General features: G+C 28.6%; 1 protein-coding gene across 1 annotated transcript in view; it reads right to left on the bottom strand.

Moving 5' to 3' along the window:
• Positions 1–705: 705 nt before the first annotated feature.
• LOC113375254 overlaps positions 706–13,225 on the bottom strand; it is a 63,844-nt gene continuing 51,324 nt past the window's right edge. The window contains exons 7-8 of the mRNA XM_026615197.1: positions 2,314–2,427; positions 706–888 (exon numbers count right to left, since the gene is read on the bottom strand). Coding sequence (XP_026470982.1) covers positions 706–888; positions 2,314–2,427 — 297 coding nt within the window. The remainder of the gene's footprint in view (positions 889–2,313; positions 2,428–13,225) is intronic.

Consider the following 13,225-nt stretch of genomic DNA (forward strand, 5'->3'; position numbering starts at 1 on the left):
CAAACAAATTACGATTTTTAGAACACACGTTGCATATATCCATTTTGTAGTTATAAGTATGTACAGATATTACAGCTGTTCAAAGAATGAGATTATATCGCCAGCGAAAAAGTAAAAAAAATACAAGCAGTCAATTAATGTATGTTAATTTTAATTACATGAAGTTTTTCAAACACAATTACATGATGAGTGAAGTTGCAAAAACAATATTTATTTAGGCGTTGTTTAACATAATCCTTTGTGTGAACGAATATTATAAAATTTATTAATCAGCAATTACTTCATTTCTCCAATGAAGGTTCATTTCTAAATGCCATTTACAATGACAAACCGATCATGTCATATTTGAAATATGACTTTAATTACATTATTGTTTTCAAATATTATACATATTTTTAATGGTAATATAAATATATAATTTATAATTTATTATTATATAAACTGGTATGATGGTTGACACTAATAAATGTGTGCATCACGAGTGTTACCATATTACTAATAAACATTATTCAAAATTACATAACAGTAGCAAATAAGTTTTACTTCAATCGCGCGTGAACCTTACGTCCTTCTTATATCGCGAAATATAATAGGAATCTACATAATAAAATATCACTTTCGCTAATTAAAATCTGAGACGTAAGTAATAGAATGTTACAATACATTTTGTAAATGTAGGTTAAAATAACGAAAAATTCTATAAACTTACCGACTGAGTTCTGCTGAAACTAGATTACTGTGCGGGCTATATTTCATTGGATTCTTGTACATGGCACACAAAATTCGTTCCTTGCAGCCTGCGTCCCTGTGACCCAGCTTCTCTAACACGGCGTCAATCTTGGTCAGTATGGGCGAGTAGAAGGCGTCGTATTGCGTTAGGTCCGTAGTCTGATAGAAAATCAAAGAATAGAATGGCATTAGTTAATTTATTTGCTTTCCATTTCCCTGTCCTATAACATAAACGTTATAATGCAAACTAGGCAAAAGTGAGCTGAATGTTTTCTTCTAAAAAAATTTACCACGAATATTCCAGCATCGATTGTTGACTCTATTTTTCAATTTTATCATAAAAAAGCATATAATAAAGCAAATATTTGACTACCTTCGATGCCAATTATCTCCAAATATTAAGTTGCAAAAATGTTTATAAACAATACTTAAGTATTCGAAAAAAATAACCATCTATAATATATTGTTTTGAACGCAGTAATTGCGTGAGTCTGAATTCGAATTTTAGAATTTATTTGAAAGTTACTGTTAAATAATCATTTTTGTTATGTAGTAGAAAAGTAAAACCCTTATTTTTATTTAGCTATTTTGCTTTGATGTTGACAATATAATATGTAATAACCAGTAACTGTGTCGCCTGCACTTTTGTGCTCTCAGAATCGAGGTATTTTGTTTTAAAGGGAAATGACACAACTATTTTTTCATATTGGCATAAACTAGAACATCATACAAACTCTGTAGTCACTCGGCTTCTTGAGACACAAATTTCAAGAAGTCTGAAGAAGAAGCTGCCTAAAGATAATATTGAGGACCCTTAGAACTACCACAATTTAATATGAACAGAATTGTTGAATCACCCATTGAAGTGATTCTCTAACTATCAATATAATATTTATCACATTAAATTATATGTGTGTTTTAAAATGTGTGTGCATGTGTGTGAGTGAATGACATAAGCCAAATAGCTCAAAGAATTGTCATGTATTCTGATTACTATTGAAAGTAAAAAAAAGAAATTAAATGAAAAAATATTGGCATAGCCTCAAAATATCCTAAATATGTCTTGAAATTTGATAATACGTTGTTTTTATTTTTTGTTTTAGAAAATTGCAATCTAAATAAATAATGGTCAAAGATTTATACGAATGACGAATATATTCGTCAAATCATAAAAGTTAACTGGTTAAACCGTCTTAGCCTGATATGTATAGTACAGAAACTTTATTCGTAAGTTACAGTATGCTGTAAATTATTCTTTTTGACGTGCTTAATTATGTTTCTATTTTTTCGTTATTCATATAATTTTGATGTTAATAAACATTAAAATTCTATGTATGTCAATTTTTATTTATTCCAAAGTATACTTCGGAAATATTGAAACGTTCTCTCTTACATATTTCAATTTTGTCATTTACAAATTTATTAAAACTCATGCTATGTAAATTAAACTGCATATATATAGGTGCATATAACTGCACACGCGTGACTATATATCTATTAAATTTAAATTTAAATATTAAAATATTTTAAATTTAAAAATTAAAAATTTAAATATTAAAATATGTTAAAAAAATATGTATTTACCTGTGCAATTTGTTGGTTTAGCAGGTGCTGTTGTGCGAGTAGCTTTTGTTCATTTTGCAAACGCAGTTGCTCCGCCTGCAACTTTTGAGCTTCCTTAATTTGTGCCGCTCGTATCTGAAATAACATCATAATCAAAAATTTTGAAATATGTATATACATTGATACATACATGAAAATTACAATTCTTTTTAAAATTGTTATATATTGTTTATATTTCTGCCCAATAGTTTTATAGCGTTCAGTTAAATAACTAATAGGATGTATTAAATTCCAAACTTTTACGTTATGTTTGCGAAAAAAAAGACTTTTATGTTACGTTTGCGAGAAAACTGTAACCCCAAAAGGCGCATGAATTTTAACAAGATAGAGAAAGTCTCTTAAATTGGCCTTTAAGAGAAGAAAACTGTCGTTCAAAATTTTATTGGTTCAAAATTTAATCATCGAATATATAGAGAACAAACGCGAAAACCGTTTTCGTTTGAAATACATACTTTTTCAGTACATTTTATGTCTCACATGTTAATAACGTATTTTAAATATATACTATGCAAATATTACTAAAAAAAACTGCAATCAAAAAATTAATTCATAAGTGACCTAACTAATGAAGACAAAGATTCGAACACCAATTCGGATCAGTTTATAATTGACCAATCGCATGTTAATTTTAATTAACTATACGAGCAGCCATATGACCTTATATATCTTATTCAAGATATTCAGATTTCACCCATGTAGCATTATAAGAAAATCGTAATGTGAAAGTAGAGGGAAAAAGAAGTATAACCAACCATCACGTATTCTTACGACGTAGCTATCGGGAGAAAAACGGCAATGTTTGAAAATCCATAACAAAAGTATTTTCTTTACTTTAAATAACGTTTAATTATACGTTATTTAATTGACTTATAAGATGTATCATTAATTTTAAGTTAAATTCAACCGTTTTTTTATATAAAGGCCAACTGAAACTCTATCCTGGCAAACAATAAAAAATAAGGAATAAAAAAGTAAATCAAGTTAAAATAAAAGCAATTTTACAAGAGATACATTGAATGAATAGTTATTTTAACTTTGCTCACGGATTTTCATGATGGAATACCAGAACAAGGTTATATTTGTAACAAATGTGCTCATAAAATTTATATATTGCATTGGTTAAAAATTGAAGTTATTCAATTCGTGAAATTCCTTTAAAATTAAACATAAGACATTGGATCTGTTTGCCACCTGGCTGTCCCATTTTACCCCGCCAGTGGGGTAAAAAGAACCGATGACCAGAAGTAGCTAGGGGTTCTACTGAACATAGTCAGATAGTTCTTTGTTTGATATGTATGTGGTATTTGTTATGATGTAATTGGTTTGGTTTTCGCAATATAATTTCTCAAAGAAAAATAGGATCTTTGTGCCCTTCCACTACGATAGGTATATACAAAATGCCCGTAAACCTAGTATTACCTAAATTACTCAAAGAACATGCACTAGATATAAAGATTATACGCAACCATATTACAGTGACAAAGGTGACAATAAATTCAAAACAAAGCATAATTATATCAACCTGATGAGATATAATGCAGACATTTACATCCGATATTAAGGTAAAGCGACTCTAGATAGAAAGCGCTGATAGCAGTTAAATAAGTTTCTTGGCAGACGGTTACACTAGGCACCAGAAATGGCGTTAGATGTGGTCAGCACGTGAATGGCGGTAAATGTGAATTGCATCGTGACATTACAAGAAATACAAGTTATAAACATTGCGCATGATGACATAAGGCAACGTGTTAACATAAGACCTCAGCAGAAAACAGTAATAATTGACTATAGGATAGGGTCGAGCAGTGTTGCCATGTCTACAGTTTTGGTAATGATCTCAGTTTTGCAGTTTTGGCCTCGAAATCTACAGTTTTTTTTTGCTGAAGATACGAGCACTATTTATTTTTTTTATGTTGAACTTAATAGTTGTTCTACTAAGTCAATTTCTATAAAACTAATATTGTTGAACCAGAGATAATGTTCATCTATTATGTTATTAGATGTTCGAAGTAATAGATAGTCAATAGCTTACGCTTGCTGTCAATGCAACGTACAACTAGTGGCGCAATGAACCGTTTTCTTTTCCATTTCTCTCTCGTTAACGAGACAACATGAACCATTTTGTCGAAACTGAAAATAAATTTGAAAATCAACTGGTTAACTGGTTGTCCAACGAAATGAAAATTCTTTCATTCTAGTATATTTTTATGAACTTATCTTTTGTAGATTAAGATTTATGTTAATAATTCATTTCATATATATAATTATTCATAGCAATATTTATTTATTTAACTATCAGCTAGTCTTATATTGATTCGAAATTGCCTTCAATAATTATAACATAACATGATAAATATTACTTACATATAATTAATAAAATAAACAATATATCGATAAACACTTTGGAATAGTGTTTAGGATGACTATAATAAAATATAATAATGTTTGTTTGAGATATCAATTGAATATATCCTATACAAATTTCTTTAAAGAAAACCTTCAATGCTAAATTATGCAGATGGCCGAGCATACGCTCCTTGGAAAATCTGGCGCCATTGAGAATTACTAGTATTATAATCGCTTATTGTTAGGTAAAATATAATAAAACTTTACAGGATGATTATAATAATACTGTTTGTTAACTTTCCGTAGGGCATGCAGAACATAATCTTGGATTTAATGTTGCCTCACATCTGACTAATTGAGTAAAATCGGTGTGTCCGGATTCAAAAATTGCAGAACATTTGTCTATGAGCCCAACAAAAGCAATATTTGTTATAATAAATGTGACAGGAAAAACCTCTGAAAAAAACTTGATAAAAAAAAATTAAGAGAAAATGAATTTGCATTGCTGGTTGATGAGAGCACTCAGACATCAGGCATTTAGCTTTAATAACCAGGATAGTCAATGCAAATTATGAAGTAGGCTCAGCAAAAGCTTTGCGTACAAAAATTGTTGAATATTTTGAGATATTTTGAGAAAGAAATTCCATATAAAAAAATTATTAGGATTTGCGTCTGATGGTGCTAATGTCATGTTTGGCGCGAACAACTCATTGGTCACTTATTTGAAGAATGACATTCCAAATCTTTTCACAATGAAGTGTATATGCAATTCATTTGCGCTTTGTGCATCCCACGCATGTGAAAAATTACCGAGGGGTCTTGAAAATTTTTGCCGTGAAGTTTTCAACCATATTCAAAATTCATCTAAACGTATTGTTGATTTTAAAACTTTTCAGGCATTTACAAATATTAAACCGCATAAAATATTACACCCTGCCTAAACCAGATGGTTATCATTAAACGATGTTGTGAAGCGATTGTTGGAACAACTTCCAGCGATAAAATTATGTTTTCAATCTGCTGTCTTTAGGGATCGTCTTCTTTCTGCACAAAGTATATTGACAAAAGCCATGAAATCGACAACAGAATTATATTTGGAATTCCTGCGATTTGCTCCACCAATATTCGTGAATTTGAATAAAGAAATGCAGGCAGAAAAGCCAAAATATAGTACGTTTTATATGATCAGATATTTACAGTATATGCGACAATTTTGGAATGCTTTATTCAACCGAAATATTTGGAATGTTCAAAAGAAGAGTTGAATATGGTAAAAAATATTACAAATTCCAAACAACAAAAAGTATTAAGTGTGGATATAAACGATTTGCGAATGCATTTACCTTTATTAGAAATATATGTTGGAGGAATGATTTCAAATATAATTCGGGTGAAAAGGGAGTCTGAAGGATTGGACCATGATCGACTGCTGAATTTTTACACAAAATGTAAAGAGTTTTACATTGAGGCAGCAATCCAAATAAAGCAGAGAGTTCCTTTTCACGATAAAGAACGGCAAGCACTAAAATGTTTGCAGATGTTAAATCCACAAGTGATTTTGAATACTGATTTGAGAAAAAATTTCACATCAACTTCGGAAATGTTATATTATTTCCAAATATTTGCCCAAATAATATAACAGAGGTAGATAAAGAATGGAGGACTCTTAGAAATACGAATTTTGATTTCGAAGAGACTAAAACGCCCAGTACAGATCAATTTTGGAGACACGTATCAAAATTAAAAAAAGACGATGGCTATGGGATGTTTCCATTATTATCAATTTTAACAAGAAAACTTCTGTGTTTGCCGCACAGTACCGCGACATTGGAACGCTTGTTTTCAAGCATAAGTATCGTGAAAACAAAGCTAAGAAATAAATTATCAACAACGACTATTAAAGGCACTTTACACACAAAGTCAGAAATTGAAAATTGTTATGAATTCAGTGTGACAAGCAATCATTTAAGTAAGTTTAATCAGAAGATGTATGAGTTTCAAAATAAAGATGAAGCGGAACATCAAGAACACATTGACATTGAAAATGAGATATCGGAGAGTTAAAAATGAATCTCCTACAAGAATATTATTTTTCTAAAATTTTACAATTTCTAATTTTATATCAATAATATATCCTTATGACTCTTGATACTCTTATACATTTAATGTTATGAAAATGCATATTTATTTATTTTATATCATATATCTTTTTGACTCTTGATACTCTTATACAATTATGCTTATTTATCTATGTTATGAAAATGTATATTATGTTAATATTTAATAAAACTATGCTAATAACATGATTTTGCTAGTTTTTAATTACATTCACAAAAATATTATATTCATTACCATAATTTAATAATAAAAATATAAAACTAGCAATTTTCTACAGTTTTTTTTCTGGCGTATCTATAGTTTTTCTCTATGGCGAGCCTGGCAACACTGGGGTTGAGATGCATACATACTAATTCAGGTACAAATCAACCATGTCCGTTGTCTCTGTCCAAAAGTTATTGAAATTCTATGGTTAATTTAGGGATATTATATTAAAGTAAGTACGTAATGTCTTGCTCAATAGATCTTTTTTTTTCTTTTTTTCAAATAAAATATACTCATAGAAAAGCTTTGTCTAAAACGCGTGATAATTCCAAATGTTCATTCAAGTATGTTTCCGAACTCTTGCTTCGAAACGCACTTCCTTCTCTTCATTTTGGAAAAAAATCTGGTGTGGATTAATCGAGATATTGTGAAATTGATATAAAGAAGTTACGGATTATTTTGTATGAACTGTTTTTACTACTGCAACGTTTTTGTTGGTTTTTGGCGAGATGCAGTTTTTCAATATCAACAGTGCCAGAATCTTTTTTTGACCTTACCTTTTATTTTTTAGTTTTAGCTAGTTTTATGTATATAGATTTACCAGTATAACAGACAACTCATTTTGTTATATTTAAGATAAAAATATATACAAATAACCAGTATAGCAGACAACTCATTTTGTTCTATTTAGGATAAAATTATATATAAATTGATAAACTTATCTTTTACCAAAAAATAAACGCAAAGTCGAGTCTGCTGTTTATGACGAGTGTACACAAATTAACTACTCACAATTTATGTATATAGATATTTTGCAATGAACAAATAACGTAAAATTCAAAAAATAATAAAGTGTTGAAAACCCATGTTACTACTTCCGGAAAAATACAGTTTGTTGAATATTTTGATTTATCTTATAATACACGGCACTCTTTTGATCGAATCACACGAAGAAAATAAAAGATTTGCGGAATACACATAAAAATATATCCTATAATTTAATTTAGCAATTGAATATTAAAGTATTTTGTTCTTTCTACAATGTTTTTCAGATGTTAATGAAAAGTTCATTTTGTTGTTTTTATTCGAGCTGGTTCGTATAAACAAGCCATATGGAATATATTTACATCGAAATCGAAATTTTGGAAACAAGTTTTGTCACTCGCATAATGGCAATATATTTTCTCTATTTATTTCATATACTGTAACGCATTTCTTATATTTTTATAGATATCAAATGAAATATATTATATAGTGCATAGATTTTAAAATCTTTATTAAGCCATAGTTACACGCATGAATAATACAAATTCTGATATTTTTAAAATGGACTCAAATGCAATTGCAAATGTTAAAATTGAGTACCATTCGTTTCTCGATTAAAGTAACACGTTTGATAATGATCAAATACTATTCTATACATTTGGATCAAAACTGCAATTATCTGGGTTTGAAACTGCATGCTGGGCTGATTGAGGTCTTTATTATATATCAAGGCTAATTGCAATTAACATAATTGTAGCTATTTATTAGTAATACTTCAAGATATACTGCCGATGTTTCAATTAAGACGATTTAAATGTCTAAGCGAATATAATTCTGAACAGTAAATATATATACACACACACACATATATATATATATATATATATATATATATATATATTGAGGGTAGGGCAGAGCCCAAAGGTCCAATTTAAATTTGAGCAATTATATTGTAAAAACCAAAACAATTAGATCACAACAAATAACACATATCAAATAAAGGACTCTTATCTTTCCATGTTCAGTAAAACCTTTATCCAATTCATAATTGTAGAAATGTTTTACAAAAATTTGTCACCAGGTATTCTTTAGCTGATAGGCGGAGTGAAACGAACGAGGGGGTAAGCAGGTTCAATGTCTTATTTTTAATTTTAAAGGGATTTCACGAAATAATAGCTACATTATGCAACCAACGCAAAATATAAACTTAATAGGTCAATTTTTATAGAGATAACACTGTATATAACCTTGATCTGGTATTATGTCAACAGAATTGGAATAACTATTTAATTTATATATGTGTTCATTAATACTTAGTATATAATTTAATAGAGACAATTTCGAAAGAAACTCCAATTAAAGAGACCAAAACTGTGCAACACATTATATATTAAATTATAACATATTTGTAAAACAATATATGTTTAAATATTTCTGACAATCACATTCTATCAGAAAATGTTACCCATAGGCATTAGAAAAACAGAAAATATCGTTTATTATAGTGCAAAATTATAATAGTTAAATTTTAATACAATGTATGAAAAATGAGCAGTATGCTGAACATATATATTCGTTAAAAATAACAGTTTTTCCTCGGAAATAACAGCCGTGTTCCAATATTTACCACCAGTATTTACATAAGTAGTAATTTATTATCAATATGAAGATTATGAAGTAACTTACTGAGTAATTTAAAATGATTAAAATGTATTATTTTGCCATCAGGCATATTGTCACAATAACATACTGCACATCATATAGTCAACGGAGCGTATTTCATAATACGGTCCAACAACTCACAATGTGAGACTCTGAAGAATTATGAAACGACAGTTACTCTTTTGCTTTTTACATGAAGTAATGCATAAGCTTACAAGGAAAGTAATGCAAATGCATATAGAATGGAGAAATATCGTTGATCTATTCAATATTTGTTTAAACAATAAGAAATATCATTGATCTATTTAATATTTGTTTAAACATAAGAAGTTGAATTATATTTATGCAAATTATATGCAAAGTGAAATAGAGATCCATTGAAAATATGCAGTTCAGATTCTATACTATTATTGTTCAAATCTCGAACAGGCTCATATGAAATAGTCTAATGCAAATATCTGGAACTTCCTGTTTATGAACAATTTGATTTTTTTTAAATTACAATTTTGCAGTTCAGTATATTTGTAAAATTTATTGACGAATTTGCAATTTTTCTGAAAATAGCGATTTATATAGAGAAAATATGACCAAGTATCAGAGCTCCAGATGGTCTTCAAAATATTATGTATAATTAACATCCCGTAGGGTAAGTTATAGTAATCGCAAAAAAATCGAAAATGAACATTTTTATATTACTTTACGTTTCAGAGGTTTCTGAAAATGGACGTATGTGTCGAGTGTGTGTGTGTGCGGATACAAATTTAAGTCGACGATTTTACGAACACGAATCAACCGATTTGAATAATTTAAAAAGCATTCGATTGCTACTGATAAGGAGTCGTGCTGATTAGGTTTTGGCAACGGCAGGTTTAGCCGTTTCGCGACTAAAAGTGCCAAAAATGGTATTTTAGTTTTTGAGATAACGGAGCATCTGATTTAAGTAATTCAAAAAACATTTTACTTGTACTGACGAAATAAACAACTGGTAAATTTTTTTGTGGACGCAGGTTTAGCGTCTCCCGAGATCCAATAAAAAAGTAAAAAATAATGCCATTTGGGAGTCAAAAATGAAAATTAAACATTTGTACATTGTATTATCAGATATTTTATAAACATTATAATAATGAGTACAAATTGTTTGGGTTCCGTACCAATTTCTACACTACGCGGCGCTTAAGCGCTTTGATATTTCGACTTCAACTCAGCTATGCAGCACGATTGCTTAAAAAAATGTTCGAGATTTTCAAAAAAATTGAAGTAAAAAAAAATCAAAATATTAAAGAAATCTAAATTTACAAAAACGTCAATTTTTTTCAAAAGTTTCGAAATTTCTCAAAAATATAATTTTTTCACAGTTTTGCAAAGTTTCTTTTAGTAATTTAGTTTTCGGTACTGGAATTTCCAGCAATTTGCCTTATGGCACGATGCTATGCCTCACTACTTTAATGTGAAATATTGATCACCACGATTTGGAAAACTGGTTGAAGCTTACAAGAACATTATATTTTTGGATTGCGGACATCCAGTTTATGAACTTTAGGTTTTCGCAACTCTTCAGACGTTTTTCTAAATTGTTCTTATTATTGAAAAATTGGATAAATTTTCGCTTAAACACAATTACCATTAAAAAAATTATCTCTTCTTTTTATAATGAAATCAACAAAAGACTCGGAATGCTTTGCTATCGTTTTGGTAATTTGTCAGAAAATGAATAGGGACTGAAAATTCAAATAGTATTAGAGATTTTTTTTCCGTATTTCATGGCGTTCTTGCGATGTGTTCGAATTTGAATGTATGAAGTTCATCTCTTTATAAATATTTACGCATTGGCTAGTCGGGTTACCAAACTATTCAAATTACTTTTCAACCAACTTTATTTTGTATTATTGTTACGAATTTTTCGTTTTTCTGATCGGGATACATGAGAATTATTGATTCGAACATGTAAACTTTTTTGATTTCTATTTCGTTTATTAAGATGCTTAATAATGTTAATTGAAAGTAATCACATGCTCTATTTGACGAGAAACGTGCTATTTTTATTTACTCTTAACCTTCAATTAATCTTATATTTCTATCACTATAACTGTATTGAAATTGATTTTGGCATGTCATTGATGGTGAAATTTACAATCAAAGTTATTGGAATTTTATTCGAGACGAAATATTAGTTTTAATTGCTAAACACAATTAAATCGTGTCATCTGCTTTAGTGGTATTTTATCTTGAAATTAAAACTTCATCTTCGGATTTAAGTTGTTAGAATTTGAGTAGTTGTTAAGTTGTTAGATTCTTTTTGGTTTGAAGAAAGAAACAGAGTACAGAGTGTGGAGTTTTGTTTCATGACTTCGTCAGATGACATCTTGTCATATATAAAAATATATTAATTTGATATTACAATTTTACAATTTATGAATAAATTACAATTACTAAAATTGCTATTATTGTTCTTGCAATAGCTATTAAAAAATATTACTGCGTACGTAAATTAAAATCTTTTAGTTTCATAATTAATTAGCATATTATGATCCAATATTGTTATTACATATGTAAAGCAGTTGAAATCGTTATTTGAAAGTGAAATTTTAATCAATTTTTTTCTTAAAAAATATCCTTGAATATGTGGGTATTAGTACAATATAGAACATCGAACCCTTATACAAGACCTTTTATACTAATTTCAATTTTTAATTAAAAAAAGATTAATTTTTGAATGTATTTAATGAAATGTGCGTAAGCTATTCTTTGAAAATTGGGATAATATAATAGTCAACAGTCACTTTTTTAAATAATTAAGAGGAATGTTTCGTATTATTAAACTTTATAACTTTGTTAAAACATTTTTTGTATTCTTTTTTTAAAGATGTATTTAATGTTGTTTTATGACAACACGTTGATGAAGTATTGTTGAATTTGTTTTAAATGATTGTGTGTTACATTGAAAGGTGTAATGATTGCTGTCTCAATAGTCTGCAGCTTTTACCAAATTAATTATTACCATTTTTTTCATTCCCCAAATTTTATTAATTTCAGCAGCAAAAAAACTTTTATTGTGTTAATCTATAAAAACTTTCATGCAAAATCTTAAAGCTTATGCAAAGTAGAGGCAATTTTACGATTTATTTTATGGCGTCTTCAAAATATCACATAATAAATAATATTTTATACATTATCCTTTGTAGACTAGCTTTTTGTATTCTTCTGTATCTTGGATACTGCTTTAGATTTTCGCATAGTTTCTGAGAACGAGCTCTTTTATTATTATACAGTTTATGAACTATGACGTGATGTGCATAATTATGAATTTACTTATGGGATAATATGTATAATATTCATCTAGCTGTTATGATGCCAGTATATCATTGTCTACATCAAAACATTTAAGAAGCAGTTCATATTGTTTTTAACAATAGAATAGTCTAACAATAGGGTTTCTTATTAATCTTTGATAAAATTAATTTTATTCAATTATGTGGATTCATTTATTTCAACTGCGAATAAAAGGGTCTCTAAATGCTTGTATATCGGTGATAATCATTCTATTTTATATTAGGTTATCATTGATATTTTGACAATAATGTAATTAAAATACAGGGATATTTTTAAAGGTACGGGGTATGTTTTTTCGCGTTAAAAATAGATTTTCTTACATCTAAATTATGCTTCCGTTAATAATTGATATTTATTACTTAGTTAGATCACAGTTACTGAGCAATTATTTACATTTCCTGCACTTTATAAAAATCGTCCTATAACATTTTACGGTCTAACAATTCAC

This window comes from Ctenocephalides felis, unplaced genomic scaffold (assembly GCF_003426905.1).
Source record: "Ctenocephalides felis isolate EL2017-DRISC unplaced genomic scaffold, ASM342690v1 CF-g0.4_SCAFFOLD_01886, whole genome shotgun sequence".
Classification (NCBI taxonomy): Eukaryota; Metazoa; Arthropoda; class Insecta; order Siphonaptera; family Pulicidae; genus Ctenocephalides; species Ctenocephalides felis.